The 16,804-nt window shown below is 37.2% G+C and overlaps 1 protein-coding gene across 1 annotated transcript; it reads right to left on the bottom strand.

Annotated features, from left to right (window-relative positions):
* Positions 1-355: 355 nt before the first annotated feature.
* Positions 356-16,148, bottom strand: LOC311298673 (nectin-3-like). The gene is made up of 7 exons (XM_084421795.1): positions 15,918-16,148; positions 6,342-6,490; positions 5,912-6,253; positions 4,826-5,128; positions 4,394-4,499; positions 1,809-1,948; positions 356-1,588 (listed from the first exon to the last, which is right to left on the bottom strand). Exons 2-7 carry the CDS (start codon positions 6,418-6,420, stop codon positions 1,482-1,484), a joined length of 1,077 nt encoding a protein of 358 aa, XP_084277921.1. The 5' UTR covers positions 6,421-6,490; positions 15,918-16,148; the 3' UTR covers positions 356-1,481.
* Between the last annotated feature and the right edge of the window lie 656 nt (positions 16,149-16,804).

The raw sequence follows: 16,804 nt of genomic DNA on the forward strand, positions 1-16,804 counted from the left end.
CCACATTTACTTACACTTTCTAAGTGATCTTATTAATCAATGACAACATCTAGTTTGTAAATAATGGTAAATAATGTAACTGGTTTGTAAATAATGCTACACTTCATTTAGAAATGATCATTAATAAAATATGAAATATTAATCAAGAATAAAGCTTTTATAGCTGTATTTATAAACTGCTTATTAATGTCTATTAATGCTTTATACATGATGAATTAACTGTTTACTAATGCTTAACTAATGATTAATAGCGGTTATTGTAAAATGTTACCCAATTTCATTATATTTTATGTTTGTATCATAATACGTCATTCATTGAAAACAGAATGCTTGTTTGGCAATGCTTGTTACAACATTTAAGGCACATTTTTAAAACATTTTATTCTCACATAACTTACAGTAAACATTCTTTATAACATTTTGTTAAACAATAAGTTTAATGCCTATAAATATATATAAACTTTCTAGAGCCTATAAATGATCAACAGGATCAAAACTTTCTGAAAAACCTGTTGCACTCAATCAACAGGGATTTGGACATGGACATCAGGAAGACATGAACTGGAGTGATCTAATATTCACATGTGCACAGAGAAGCAATCGCTGCTGAACATCAGTTCACAAATAAAATAGTTTAAATTGTTACTGTCGTTATTATTTTGGAATAAATATATAAAAAAAAAAATTTTAACTAACGAAATTTATATTGGTTTTAGTCATTAGAACGTTAATTACATAATGTAAAAATACAAAGTAGAATTGTATTTGGTTTTTCTTTTTTTGTGTAATGTTTTACCATTTAACCAGGAAAATGTAACATGCATTTCCATTTGATAAAAAAAAAAAAAAAAACCTTTTGACTCCTCATTTCAGAGCACAGACAAAAGTGCACTTTTGAAAGGGTGACGCCACAGTAACTGTTATATTTTGTTAATTTTGTTATGCATGGATATTCAGTTTGTTTTCATTTGTCACGTCTCTTCCTTGTTCAGTTTTCCTGCTCCTCGTTTGTGTTTTTGGTTTCAGCTGTGTGTAATTATTTAGTCTGGTTTGTGTTTGCTAAGTTGAAGCCTCACATTCATTCTCTGTTTGGTCACGTTCTGTGTGTTTCTCTGCCCTTATTGGATTGTCTTGTCAGTATGGATTTATTAAAATTCATGTTGGAATTATATTCTTCTTCTAGTCTTCATCTGTCTGTCTGCTACACACAGACATACACTGTATTGTGACAGTAACAGTTTTTGTACCTTTTTTTTCTGAGAGTGTACTCAAACACACCCAAGAATAACATGGTAAAAATTAAAGAGATGCACACATAATTCACACACCAGCATTGAAACAGTCATGAAACATAACATAGGCAGGTAACATGTCCTTCCCCAGCACTGCTCTGTCAGTTTAGCTGTGGTTGACTTTACCATGAGATGACCAATGATGATGTCTAATTAACAGTGCATACTTTAGTAAAATCTACTTTTACTTCAGTAGAACTTTTGAACTCGAGACACTGTGCAGAATAAAAACCACAGTATAAACCCCAGGATGGCACAGCTGGAGATAAACAGATCCCGACAGACATCAGTGGATCCTACAAAACATGAAATAAGGGGTGGAGAAAAAGAGAGCTGTCAGGTTATATATTTAAGTTTTGTCTATGAATGTTGTTGTCTCTGTGTTGATTTACTTCTGTTCCTAAATGCATACATGTATAGACTAGACTATAATTAAATAGAACAGAAGAATAATATGAATAAATTAATAATAAAAAACATAACTATTTTAAAATATAAAGATTTTAAAGGACTCACCAGTGTTATCCACATAGAGCACACCTGACACACTTCCATACTCGGTTGATGCTGTGCAGATGTACACACCATTCGAATCAGAGGATGATTTTGGGATGAAAAGTTTGTTGCCTTCAGAATGCGGAGTACTCCCATTCACTCTGTTAATGAAGACACATAAGAGAAACTGACATAATAAGAAAGTCTAAGGCCTGCCCAATCGGTCCAGCGACAGTTTCTCCAGGTGAAGGTTTACTGCATGTTACAGTCTTTTCAGCATATCAAAGTAATTTAATTCCAATTAAACTCTTATCATGACTCTTTACTCTTATTATCCTCGTTCATTCGGGTACCTCGCACCGGCCGTTCATATTATACGGGCCCACGATCACAAACTCGCCAGTCTGATCGATAACCAGAGGTTATGGCTAAAGCAGTTCAACAATGTCGCAACACGCTTGCTTTTGTTAAAAAGTACCCATGTAGCTCCCTACAGTCGCCTATAGAACTTAGCTAAAGCCCAAAATAATAACCAGAGGTTATGGCTAGTACATTAAGATAATGCCGCTCCAATGCTTGCTACCACCTTAATAGTATTCTTATCTAGCCCCCATTATAGTAATGCGACTGCAGGTCAAGCAGTTAGTCAGGAATCTAGAATCCCAACGGATGTGCCTCACGCTCCATCTACACTGGGATCTAGTGTGTACTTAAGCCTGGATGCAGATTTGCGGAAACAATGGATACAACGTAATCTACTAAAGTCAATCATTTCAAAGTCAGAATAAATCCAAATATAACAATTTATTAATGGTCAGGTTAATGTATCAGATCAAAGATAATAAATAGAAAACATCAAATGCTCTGGAATAAAGAGAAAAGACACAAACCTGACATTAGAAAAATACATAATGCTGAATGTCTGAAGACGTCAACTACAAAATCGCCCTGGGCCTCTTGTGGCATTTCTTTAAGTACTCAGACCGAGACAGAAACTTCTTTTCACATGTGCTAACGATGGGAATTTGCATGAATCACTGTCTCCACCAGAGTTTACACCTTTTGATGGCAGGATCCCATTTGCATGGAAGACCCAACCTCCTCTGTAAGTAAGATATCGCTAAACTCTTAAAACTGTATTACCTCATGTTTGACTTATTTGGGGATGAGACCTTTGTACCAGTCGCACTGAGACATTTCAAATGATACCAGACATGTATAGTGTTGTATGATAATTGTTCACATTAAACCATATAGATTTTTGGGTGAATTCAGGTGATCTCAGCATGAGAGAGAGACGAGATGGGGGAGTGTGATTTCGTCTTGGATGGGGATGCTAGTTTCTCAAGAGAGAGTTCAAATATTAATTTCCAGAAACGTCCTTTGTCTTCTCATAGAGTTGTTTATCAACCAGACTGCCCGGCATTTTCTAATGTCTCAAGACTTACACTATACATGTGATGATCTAAAATGGTAAAAGGCAATAATCTGGAAACTTGAAAGAGGAAGGGAGGAGATGGATGGATGACAGGATTTCTTTGAATAAGAAATGAATATATGAAATCCATTATATATACAGTATAAGCTGTGACATAGTTAATCTGGTTAATTTCTTTTTTTGGCTAGTAGAAGTTCTGAATGGCCGGTAACTTAAAAATGTAGTAGCCAAATTGGCCAGTCAGTGAAAAAGTTCATTTCAAACCCTGATTACCATAGTAAACATGGTAAATACAACCGCTTGAAGAAATCAGACAAGTCATATAAAGGTCCTCCGTTCGTATTATTTTTGGTGGAAAATTTGTAGAAATGATCATTCTTTCTAAATGTGATGTGAATACTGTCCTGTGACTACAAATAAACAGAAACAGACACAACTTAAGTAAGTGCGTCCTCCTTCTTTAGTGAAATAACTGTAAATATCACTTTATTTCTGTGTGACTAATGTGCAATCTTGACACAAATTAGTTCATTATGATCAATGTATCACTTATTATTGTAAACCTGTGGTAAAACATCAATGCTTGGGTTTTAAATCTTACAAAAATACCTAGTAAACAACAAAAGTAAACAACAAAGGCAAACATTTCGGTCACATGCAACCTTTGCCATTGAGAAAGGTCGCATGTGACCGAAACTTGTGCCTTTTTTCTCAGTAAAAGCGCTTGATTTTATCTCGCGTATTGACGTCCTTCGTCTTTTGTGGAGTGTGCGGACTCTTTTGAAGTGCCTCTCTTATTGGATTTTTTTTGTCTGCGCACCTCATAAATAAATAAATACATAAAAATATAAAATAAATGTGGTAAAAATACAATTATACATAAGGAAATGAAAGTATAAATACTTTTTTACATTTCTTTGTATATTTATTTATGTTTTTATTTATTATTACGTCAGCTTTGGCATTCCATACCAGTGAGCATGAATGACATGCGTTTTCGGTCATGTGTGTGGATGGAGATCTTTTCTAAAACGCAGTGGAAACACCAGTATGAACGAGGATTGTTTTCATTTTAAAAACGCAGTGTTAAAACGAAAATGCACTAGTGTGGACAGAGCCTGAATGTGTCTGAAAAGTGTAGAAATCAAAGAACTGAGGACTTCATTACCTGATCCAGATGTAGCTAGTCGGTGTTGGGTTACAATCCACTAGACAGTGATATTCTTCAGCCTCTGTTGGATCATCAGGGATTATCACGGCCACTTCTGGAGGATCTAAGAGAATTCAAAAATATGAAAATAATAATAATATTGGCTTATCATAAACATTGTTCATGTGGTGTTGAAATGTAGGTATTCTTAGTTACAGGAGGGCAGCCTGGCCTTGTACTGACCCAGTTACACTTCTGTCCAAGTATAATCATTAGTTAGGCCAAAAACTATGATTCATGTTTTTATAGGAGTAAAAAATTCCCCTGCATTCCACCTCCACCAACAAACAAATAAGATATACAGGGGCCCAGACCTCCTAGTGATGCCCCTGACTGTTATATTAATTTGTACGCTAGCTTGACTTTTACTGTGTATACAGTGTTACTTACAGTGGACATTTATCACATAGTCGAGTTCAAGCTGCTTTGTCAGTGTGCTGTGTTTTACCACACACTGGATCTTCTTCTGGTTTAGATGTTTAGATGGTGCTCCCAGTATGTTGGTCACAACAGTGACGGTGCCGTCTGAGTGCTGTGTGCTGCTGGTTTCTGTTCTCAGAGAGTCATTCAGAGCTCCTAATCTCCACAACACTTCTGCTGCAGGAAGGGCATTCGAGGCTACACATGATGCCAAAGTAACGTCGTAATGATCAGAAACATGTGTACTTCCTGTTACTTTCCCCGCAGGAGGAACTACATTTTAAAAGAAAAAGGACAATAAATGAATTGTGAACCGTGAGTCATCAAAATTAGCCGATAATTGATATGGCCCAGATATTGTGCATACCTAACAAACACTGCCATTTCACTTTTACAAGTTTTGCTCTACACACACCATGTTTGTGAGAGGAAATATAGTCATGAAATATACTCAGTATTATTACATTATTATTACATTACATTATTACATATTACATTCAGTAGTTCATCCAAAACTGAAAATCCTTTATTTTATTTTTTTGCGGACTGAAGCTTTCATACGGAGCCCCTAAAGGGACCTTTGCAAAAATAAAAATATCCGTACTTCCAAGCTTCAAAAAAGGACACAAAAACACCATTAAAATATAATAGCAGTGATTTATATGACTCATTTGCGATATTACAAATCTTGTAAAACCATATGGTAGATTTACATGAGGAACTTTATAGTAATTGTAGGGAAAAGATAATACACAGAACGACAGAATGACAGCTAGACAGATAGAAAGATAGATCCTGTCGTCATGTTGCTCCCCCTTCATGTTTTCCTAAAACTGTACGGGATTTGGAATACATCACTATGACAATGAGGCTTTTGTGTCCTGTTTTTGAAGCTTGAAAGCTTCAGTCCCAAATCATTGTAATTGCATGAAAATAGTGTATTTTGTGAAAGAAAGAGAGTTACACAGTTACACTACATGGGTTAATAAATGACAGATTTGTCCATTTTGTTTGAACTTGAAACCCAAAGTGAGAGAATAACATTCGCAGTCTTACCATGTACTGTGACACTGATGTTTGTCACAATTTGTCCAATAGGAAATGTGTTGAAGATGCAAGTGTAGATCCCGTCATCCAGAAGTGACATTCCCAGCAGCTGAATCGATCCATTCTTCTCTTTAAAGTTCCCAATAAATTTGACCTTGTCCTGTAAATCATTTCTGTGTTCAGTTTTCCCATCTTTGTGGATGATAAAGAAGCTGTGCTGTTCAGGGTTTTCTCTTGTCTGTTTCTGCCAGACGATATGAGTGATATTCTCCTCGGTCTCCGTCAGATGACAAAACAAAGTGGCATTCCCTCCTGTCATGACTGTTGTATCATGGCCAATAATCTTAAAACCTGCACAATTAATAGAAAAAGAGTGAGTGAACGTATACATATCTGCTGGCATATCTAACATAAACAAAAGTATAAATATTTCACTTGCCTGCTATGCTGGAGCATTTGAGATAAATCAAAAACAGTCCATAGAGTGATAGATCGAAAGTGTTTCTTCTCCCGTGCATGTTGTCCTCGGCTGTTAAAAATCCTTCCTCTCAGTGCTCAGAGAACCAACTGTCTCCGATTACCTCACATCTGTAAACAAACCAAATCAAGGCAGTTCCCTAAGATTACATCAATGGTTTGCATCAAAGATTAGATAAAGGCTGATGGGAGAGCAGAGGGGAGGGGAGAGAGCATGAGGATGCCAACAACTCACTCACTAATGAATGTGTTGGGTTTGTGTGACGTTGTTCTGGGCGCGTGAAGCTTGTGGCCCAACAGTGGAAATGCAGCGTGGTTTTGGGCTCGGTGCTATTAGCATATTAGTGAGTTTGATTTTGTTTCTGTTCTTGGTCTGTATATAACTTGACAGCCCGGTAAACTCTTCCATAACATCAAGACCTCTTGAGTAGTTTCTACCGTGATCACGTAACTTGGTCACAAGCCACTTCCTCTATTTATATTAATCAACTCCTGTAAAAGGTCTACCTTTATAGATTCAGGAGGAGTCGGGTAGGAGTATAATGTACTTCTCTTTGATTACATTATCTCAGGGTCTACGCTGATCACTTCCGTACTCCCTAGCCCTACAGTTCAGATAACATCAAGCCTACTTTCGTCAATACACCAGTACTGGCTCTCTGCCTCAGAGGACACTAATGCCTGCTCATGCACTCTCACAACCCACTCTTTTGCGACTGGTTGGCAACCTTGACTGACTTTGTAAAGTCTGTCGGAATATCAAATACAAATCTATCTTTTTCAGACAGTCATTTCATGATACCCCAAAATGATTCTTACTCTCCAGAAATAAACAGACTGGGACAATCCTATTCAGAGTTTTGAGGGCAGTCCTCATTCTCAATTTATTATTTCTTGCAGAGGCAAAAGCTAAATACACCACTCTATGCCAGCTAAGCTGCAAGTTTCATTACATTTTAAGGTGTATCCTGTCTTTGTTCAATATATGCACTCTCTCTAAGATAATCAAGTGTCTTCTTCTGAGGGTTGTGGTGTGTGGCTGGCTTCCGCTTGCTCTTACTCTCTCTCCAGAAGATCTTGCACACACACACACACACACACACACACACACACACACACACACACACACACACACACGCGCACACGCACACACACACGCACACGCACACACACACACACACACACACACACACACACACACACACACACACACACACACACACACACACACACACACACACACACACACACACACAGACAGAGAGAAAGAGAGATCAAAAAGGCCCCACGATGCACAATATCTCTACATTTGCACATGTTGCTTCTACTTGTGTCAAAATATTTCCTGCGTTTGTTCATTTTTACATTACTTGCATCAGCTTTCCTGTAACTTGCAATGCCAAGGTCATGGGTTCGATTCCCAGGGAAAGCAAGAACTGATTACAAAGTAAATGTCTACCTTGAATTGCAATGTAAGTCACTTTGGATAAAAGCATCTGCCAAATGCATAAATGTAAATCAGTGTTTGGTTTTACATGCATCAATGCTTTTCCTGTTTGCATCAATGGCATTGCCAACACACACATTTTTTCATTGTAAATTGTATCAAATTTCCACTTTTCTAGACATTTAATTCCTAACTGTCTTCATTTTTATCAGTAAACAATGCTCTTGTTCCCCAGAACCCATTCATCTACACACACAATGCAACATATATCATATTTACAGGGTGTGGTACTGTACACACAGTTCACAGTGATCTTTATCTAATTGTTTAGAAGAGAACACTCTATTTTCTATGAAACATTTCTCTTGACACTCTGAAGACAGGGTCCTTGTCCACAGGTTTATTGACATTGGAAGGAAAGGTGAAACTGAAGCATAGGCATAATCAGCACAATAATAGGCTTGCCCTTTAACATGTACAGATATACCAAATAAATTATATTTATCAAATCCCTGTGTTTTTATTGTTATGACCTTTATGTATTTAGTAGATATTTCTGAATGTTAAAACTGATTCATTTATGAGCACCACCACTCAGAAAACATATAAAATCAGAGAGACTATCACTTGCTCATCGTATTTTGTTATTTATCGTCTTTTGTTATTTGCTGGGAATGTCACTCCTGGATGACGGGATCTACACTTGCACAGTCCGTGCAGTCTACAATATACTGGTTAGACCAACCGCCAATTAAAGATCTGCATCATGAGTTCTATAAGAAGGATAAGGATTTGAAAACCCATTTGTTTCCTTTAGCTTTTAAATTATGTTGATGGTCTTAGTTACTATGTGTTACTTAGTTTTCTGTTGTGTTTATCTGACTTGTACAGCACTTTGGTCAGTCCTCAGACTGTTTTTAAATGTGCTTTATAAATAAAAGAACTAGAACTAGAACTAAGGATAGATATCCATTCTCCTGTGGCCAGACATTTTGCAGATGCTGGTCACGAGCTTACTGACATGAGATATTGTGGCATCCAGAGACTGTCTAGCTCAAGAAGAGGTGGGGAATGTGAAGCTAAGTGGATTTATTATATGGACTGTGTGTATCTAAAGGGATTGAATGAAGAACTTAAATTGTCATGTTTCTTATGAATTATACCTTCTTGTTAATCCAAAGTACAGCAATTGTTCTCTAATTTGATGTACTATTTACCCATATCATGATGTTTACAAATAAAAAAATTATGGATTTATATAGACTGTGTAATTGAGCATGTGAACTTAACTTTTTTTTTTTATTATTATTATAATTTTGTTTTCAATTTAATATATATATTTTTTCTTTTTTCCAGTTTCTGGTCTCATTGACTTCCATAGTATATATATATTTTTTTTCTACTATGGAAGTCAATGAGACCAGAAACTGTCTGGTTACTGACATTCTTCTAAATATCTTCCTTTCTGTTCAGCAGAAGAAATAAATTCATAACAAATTGTATTTAACAAAATGTATAAACATTATTACAGAAATTAGTTATCACCCTGAATTGTAATCTGTTTTTTTTTTTTTACAAATTCCTACTTAATGTAACAGTTTTAATCAGTAAATACTTTTAAACCTACTCCACACATGACTCCTGTGTGTTTTAGTCTTTCAACATTTAGTTGTCAGTACCTTTGTCTCACACTCCAAACACCTGGATTGAACAGTAACCAGCCTAACCCAAAATCCTCAAATCCTTTTTTTTTATTTCGAAATAAATAAATAAAGCTATCCCACTTGTGAAAGAATATTAGAAATACTAGACATTGCAATACAAATAATAGATATTGCATAAATATGCAAACGATATACTGTACATACAGAAACAGAGCAGTATACAATTAACATCAGTTAATGGTAAACTTCTTTCTTGGATCTTGTTTGAATTGACAGGCTATTATAGGCTTGAAATTGAATTCCCTCTAAATGTGTTATGGGCCATGAGGACTGTCTGGTTAGTGAAAATGATCAAAATATGATTTCATCTACACTGTTAACCCTTGCTGTAAAAAAAGGCCAAATACTGACAATATCATACCATTTTCCATTAAAAAAGTAATATACCGTAGAAAATAAAAGTAGCCTACAGGAACATACTGTAAATTAACAGTGCTCAAAGTCGACACTCAGAGACTGTTTTCCCAATCACACTCTATACCCTCATTCACTATTCATTAGTTCACTAATATAGTCCACTTGAATGAAAAGAAGTGAGTGAATTGAGACACTGATGAACACTGATAAGCAGAATCACTGAAGGACAGAGAAACAAGAACAGAAAAAAGAGAAACACAAGAACAACTTCTGACTTCCAGCCACACTGAGTGTGAAACCAGTTTATAAACCAGTTTAACATTATTTCTTTCATACATGTACAAAAGTTCTTGTTGAGAATTAACAGAGATTTAGTTAATAATAAAGTTTGTTGTCACCATGATGGAGATCAGTATTTGCTTTAGTTGGTCTCTTGTACCTTGACATTTTACCATTCATCTCTCTCTGGCTGCTGTAACAGTGAGTTTATAAAGCACATCTGTTATGGCAAGAAAAAGTCAAGAGAAAGTTGATCAGGTTAATGGCTGATGTGATGATGTCATAATCATCCTGGACATGTCTGATTTTCTGGTCTTATTCTGTATATGAGCTTTGAATTTATGGGTATTTCATATTTACAATATATCTGATAATCTACAACATGAAAACCAGCAATATTTATGTAACCAGGTTTTCTGAAGAATATTGAAATCTTATAGTGCATTAAAACGTTTTTTTTTTTTTTAACTCCTGCTTGATTCAGGCACACACAGACATCAACAATCAGCATATGAATCTCAACAATGGTGACAATCAAAAGTTTCATGTTGCAATGCATGCTGGGTTCCAGGATAGTATAAAACTCCCAGCATGCACTGGTGCATGAATAAAAATTTTTTTTTTTAAATTGCCATCATTGTTGAGATTCATGTGCTAATTTGTGATATCTCTGTGTTTCTACAAGATATTGCAGCTCTGTTATTTTTGGTTATGCATGATGTGTTAAAAAAAGAGTAATTTTAATGTATTGCTGTGGTTTCACAGTGGTGCTAATTTAACACTTTTGATTGAGGACTAAACCCTGAATGAGTGAGAATTAATTCCTTAGTGAATGTACAGGCTATATGATGATTTTATCACTATAATCAACATAACCGCAATCATTCACAAACTGTGTGTGTGCACAAGTGTGACTTGCAAAAACACAGCTCAAGCAACAAAAAGAAACACTAATGTTTTAGCATCAGCAACCCAACTACAGCAAACACTGATCTATATAATGGTAACTTCAAATAAAACATTTTCAATTAAACATCTCAATAACAACTTCTGTAGATGTATGAAATAAAGTCATACTGGTTAATAATAAGTGTAAAAATGTGTAATGGCTGGAAGTCAGTTGTAGTTCTTGTGTTTCTCTATTTTCTGTTCGTGTGTTCTTCTTTCCTTCAGTGATTCTGATTGTTAACAGCAGGTGTTCATCACTAATGCTCAACAATCACTTACATATTCACTTAATTATCTCACTGCAACACTGTGTCACTGTTACTTTTACTCTTTGTAGTGTGGATTTCCCTGTGGGGTTGAAAGGGTTAACAGTGTAAGATAAAAAGACACACCCACAAAATGTATTTTAACAGTAATAAACTGTAAGTTATAAAACAGGTAGTGTTGCCAGTAGTTTACTGTAAAATTTAGTTTTTTGGGTCACCATTGTGCTGAAGAGTAGAGCCTGTGCTTCAGTCCAGGAGAAGATCTAGAAACATTGATGATTTTTGTGTAGTTGCTGATCCAGTGGAAATCTTTTTATATACAAAAGTTATTTAGTGGTCTCAAATGAAATTTGAGTTTTTTTAAATTTGACCACACGAGTTTCCAGCAGCTTGTTGACCGGGTTGTCCACCCAGGTTGTGATCCTCAGACATCATAGATTTCAATTTTTATATGACAACCTTTTACAGCAGCCCATGTCTGATTTCCTAAAACACAGGTGTTTTGCCCCCTGGGTATAATGTGAGGTGGCTGTAAAGCAGCACTGGTTTGGAATGAAAGAAAAGGTTTGGCTTCACGTTTGAGATGTGAAGCTGGAATGCTGCTGTGTGATGATGACGTCCCCCCAAAAGCAGAACCAAGTACAAGCTACAGTACTTGGTTCTGCTTTTGGGGGGATGTCATCATCACACAGCTGCAGTTCTGTCTCTAGTACTTTGGTTTGGTCAATAACATATTGTTCAGTGCGTTGTGTGGTTTCTAAGGGGGCAGAATTTAAACTTAGTCTGCAACTCTGTTTCTCAACATTTTCATCAATAGCAGCTTCAAGCACCTCTTCTTCTGCGATGGCGGCCGCTCTCTTTTTCTTATGCTTAAAGGTCCCATTGCATGGATTATTTTATTATTTTAGAATGTTTCCTGGGGTGCCCTTATAATGTTAGTATGTTTTTTAGATCAAAAGTTGTTATAATTTAGAAATAAAAGGCATTTTTCCTAGCCTGATTTTAGCCTCTGATTTGAACGCTCTGTTTGAAGGGGCGTGTCTGCTGTGAGACTTCAGTGTAAACGCCCACTGCTGTGATTGGCTGCTGTGAGACTTCAGTGTAAACGCCCACTGCTGTGATTGGCTGCTGTGAGACTTCAGTGTAAACGCCCACTGCTGTGATTGGCTGCTGAGAGACTTCAGTGTAAACTGCCACTGCTGTGATTGGCTGCTGAGGGCCTCAGTGTAAACGCCCACTGCTGTGATTGGCTGCTGAGAGACTTCAGTGTAAACGCCCACTGCTGTGATTGGCTGACATGCTTGCATATGAAATAGCTAGCATTACATGTGGAACTCTCTCGAAAACTTTTACTATTACAGCTATTATACGTTTTTACTATTACAGCTATCAGGATTAACGAATCGTGAGAAGTTTTTTAAGTATTTAGATCTATTCCCATCACATAAAAGGTTTCAGTGATGAGCATTGAGCAGATGACAGCCTGTTGATCGCGTTAATGAAGATCTTATCATTGCAACGCAGTTTCTGCACTCTCACTAATGATTTCACCAATGCAAACATGAGGTAAGTACAGTAAGAGCTTTGTTGTGCAGCGTAACAGCATCATTGATTTCATAACAAGTTTTGGCAAGTGTCCAGATAAACTCGCGCTGTGTGATTAGCCCCGTTTACATGCACACTTTTTTGCTATTCTGATTGAGATCGTTCTATTTGACAGATTCAGGTTGAGTTAATTGTTAGTTGACCGGTAACTGTTTACATGGGATGTTATCTAAACCGATCTGGTGTTTACATATGCTGACGCTTTCAATCGGAATCATTTTGTGACATGCGCACACAGCTTGTCTGCCGCATCTGGAAGCTCATAATTTCCTGCGTTTTCAATCCTGTCAAGATGGTGCATCACTTAATCGTCGCGCTAGTTGTAGGCATTGTGTTGATCTTATTCAAGCAACAGCGTGACTACGCACTGTTGCTGCAAACTTTGAGAAGAAGACGGGTGCAAGAAGCTGGCCTCTTTAGTTGTGGTGCTGCGATACGAAGCATCGATTTTCTACACCTCCCTCCTCGGAAGACCAGAAGGATGTGGATGAAGGTTCGTAGTAAGCAGTGGTGTAGTCTACGTGATACGCAGGTATACGCCGTATACCCACTAGAAAAGGCCAAGGATTTGCGTATACCCACTTAAAAAAAGCGTGAGGATACGTATCAACTTCGTTTTGTGTCAGAACTTTCACACTTTCATTCATAAATTCACCCCGTCTGTGTTTGCGAAGCGACGGATCGAATCGCGGAATCCAGTCACAAATGGAACTTGCTATATAGCAGAACGTCACGGAATTAGGCTATTTTTGAATGAATAAATCAAAAGTAGCTGCTGTACAATGAATCAAATCTCGATATGGACTAGTGTCTATGAATATTAAAGCTAAAAGAGACTGCAATTGTTCTACGCGTCTCTGGGAATGAGCGCTCAGTGTGTGCTCCACTACACACACACACACACACACACACAGAGAAGCACGCGTGACTCACGCTCGTGGTGTTTTCAGCGTTTCACTGTATTGAGACATGATGTAAGCTACACATGTGCATTTCATCGCAGAGCTGCTATGAGAGTCACTTGATGAGAATTTCACCATTTCATTTGATAAAACTATCGTCATCCGTTTCATACTACACACAGAAACTGTTATGTCTTTACAACAACCTGTCAAAATAAGCTGGGGAGCTGGGGGTGTTATATTAGAGTATACTCACTACAAAAAACTAGACTACACCACTGGTAGTAAGGACTGGTGGGAGAGAATTGTGCTACTGGAATTTTCTGACCTGCAATGGAAGCAAAACTTTCGCATGAAATGCCAGTCGTTCACACGCTTGTATGGACTGGTGGAGGAATTTATGGCCCCAGAAGACGTAACTATCAGGAATCCCATTCCCCTATATGCGCATTGAAACTCGGCAGCTGTGCAGAATACCGTCTTGTGGCAAATCAATTCGGTGTTGACAAGAGCACTGTACAAAAGTTCGTATATATTTTTTGTAAGGGAATGGTGCATGGGCCGATAAGAGATTTTATACGGATGCCAGATGAGGTGGAGGCTTCCGAAATCGCCCGGAGTTTTGAAGAGGTGCATTCTGCCCGCAAGTAATGGGTCTTATCGACGGCACACACATCCCAATTCTCCCTCCGTCTGATGGATACAAAGATTTCGTCAACAGAAAGGGCTGGCCTTCTTATGTTCTACAGGCTGTAGTGGATGACAAATGCTGGTAAGACATTTAAACTACTTAAATAGTAAGAATATTTAATATCTACAAACCTGCACACAGATTTTCAAACGCACATAACTATAGAACCAATTCTTAATGCGCATGTGAACGCCATCAGCGTTTCTCACAGGTTCGCATTTAAAGTCTGTGTAGAGAGAATGGTGTCGTCTTAGCGGTTCAATCAACCCAGAAAGAGTGGATGGTTACATTCCCATACTTAATACAGGGATATCGAGCTGCCATATTTTCTCCAAGAGAGCAAAACACAATTCAGTTTGCAACTCTGGTGCAAAGCGAGCCACTACAGGTCAGGATCAGACGCACAGTGGGAGCCCATCCTTGATGTAGAACATTGAATTTGTGCATTTGATAAAACAAAATTTGATAAAAATTTGATAATTTAATAACGAATGATCGTTGCGACGGAAGCGAATCAATCAAAACTAACATTAGCTGGAAAATAACTTTATTAAAGAACCGCTATAAATCCAAACAATCTCTGTTACCTTAAATTATACATTTATCTCTGTAAAGCTGCTTTGAAACAATCTACATTGTTAAAAGCGCTATATAAATGAGGATGACTTGACTTTAATCATCATCTTATGTCATTGCCAATATATTTATTGTTCAATATCACGTTATTACCAGTCATTATGATTACAAGTCATGTAAGGTTCAATGTTTATTTCATAGTCTAACCCTGTGATGTTGGCCTCTAGTTTTAGGAGCATCAGCTGCAAAATGCCTGGAAGTGCACATGTCATGACGCAAACGTTCTGCGCATGTCTGACCTCTTTCAAAGGGCTCACCTGCTGCCAAAGGTACAGTTGCCTAATACATTTCAGTAAATAATGTTTCAATTAACTCTTGTGTGTCAGTAACTACACACATTGGCAGATTTTTTATATTTTACCTTTCTATTTTAATATTTATTTTCTTTCAGAAATGTATTTATGCACTATACTGGTACACAAAATAGTTACACTTGGGACCTTAAGGACACAAAATAAATAAATCACACTGAAACCCATATGTCAATGTAATATATCAGAGATAACATACTATATTGCAAATTACAAATACAACGGCAGTGTATACAATTAGGAATTTACCCTTTTCTGGTCCTCTCTTTCAGTCTGTCAAGAACATTGAGGGAGAAGAAGTCAGGCTTCAAATTATTGGTGACCCTGCCTACCCCCTCCTGGACTGGCTCATGAAAGGCTATATCAACTCACCAAATTTGACCCCAGCACAGCAGTCATTCAACGTGTGCCTTAGCTCTGTCCGGGTAGGCGTTGAAATGGCTTTTGGTATCCTCAAGTCAAGATGGAGGGTTCTTCTTAAGAGGAGTGACTTCCACTTCACGTTTGCACCAACTATGATCGCTACCTGCTGTGCCTTGCACAAGATTTCTGCAACAGCAACTGGGTGGAGGAACTTACCCTCAGCCAAGTCTGCAAATGCACAGGCAGGAAACTGCTACTGGCAACACAGCAAGGGAGGCTCTAACCAAATATATGGCTTTCCATGACTTTCCCCTTCCTACAGGACACCTACTTTAACATCTAAATGAAACACACGGCTCATAATATGTATGAACATGTTTAATGAAATTCAAAAGTATTTAATGTTCTTAAATAAGAAATCTTTCATACAGAAAAATATGAAAAGCATCAAGTGACAGTGCAGTATAGTGCAATAACGCATTTACCTACATTCAAAATATTTCTGAATCTTACATCAGAAGTCTTTCATATAAAATATAAATAAAAATGACAATGCTGTGAAGTGCTGTAAAAAATAAAACTTTTGGCAAAACTGCCTACAAAAGTGCAATCTTTAGTGCTTGGAACAGTGGCTTTTCTATGTGTATATGCTTGAGGTAGTGTGTGTGTGCTGTGCATGTGTGATTTTATGTATGTTTGAGGTTGTGTGTGTTTCTGTATAAGATCTAATCTGTTTTATTGTTCATTAAACAAGGGTTTTTCCTAGAACAATCAATTTCAACAATATTTCTCATAAATGAGGTCAACTTTTGTACTTTTATTCATTTGTTATCCTAATCTAGGTCGAGATGGGGATGTTGATATGGCTGAGAATGTGGGTATGGATGTTGTGTGTG

This window comes from Rutilus rutilus (assembly GCF_951802725.1).
Source record: "Rutilus rutilus genome assembly, chromosome: 10".
In the NCBI taxonomy this organism is placed as follows: Eukaryota; Metazoa; Chordata; class Actinopteri; order Cypriniformes; family Leuciscidae; genus Rutilus; species Rutilus rutilus.

What these genes read in the sequence shown, in the direction of transcription:
- LOC311298673 (XM_084421795.1), bottom strand. Translation starts at nt 6,420, where the DNA reads ATGCACGGGAGAAGAAACACTTTCGATCTATCACTCTATGGACTGTTT. An exon ending in CAAATGCTCCAGCATAGCAG is followed by an intron (nt 6,254 to 6,341) that starts GCAAGTGAAATA and finishes TTAATTGTGCAG; the next exon opens with GTTTTAAGATTATTGGCCAT. An exon ending in GCTCTATGTGGATAACACTG is followed by an intron (nt 1,589 to 1,808) that starts GTGAGTCCTTTA and finishes CATGTTTTGTAG; the next exon opens with GATCCACTGATGTCTGTCGG.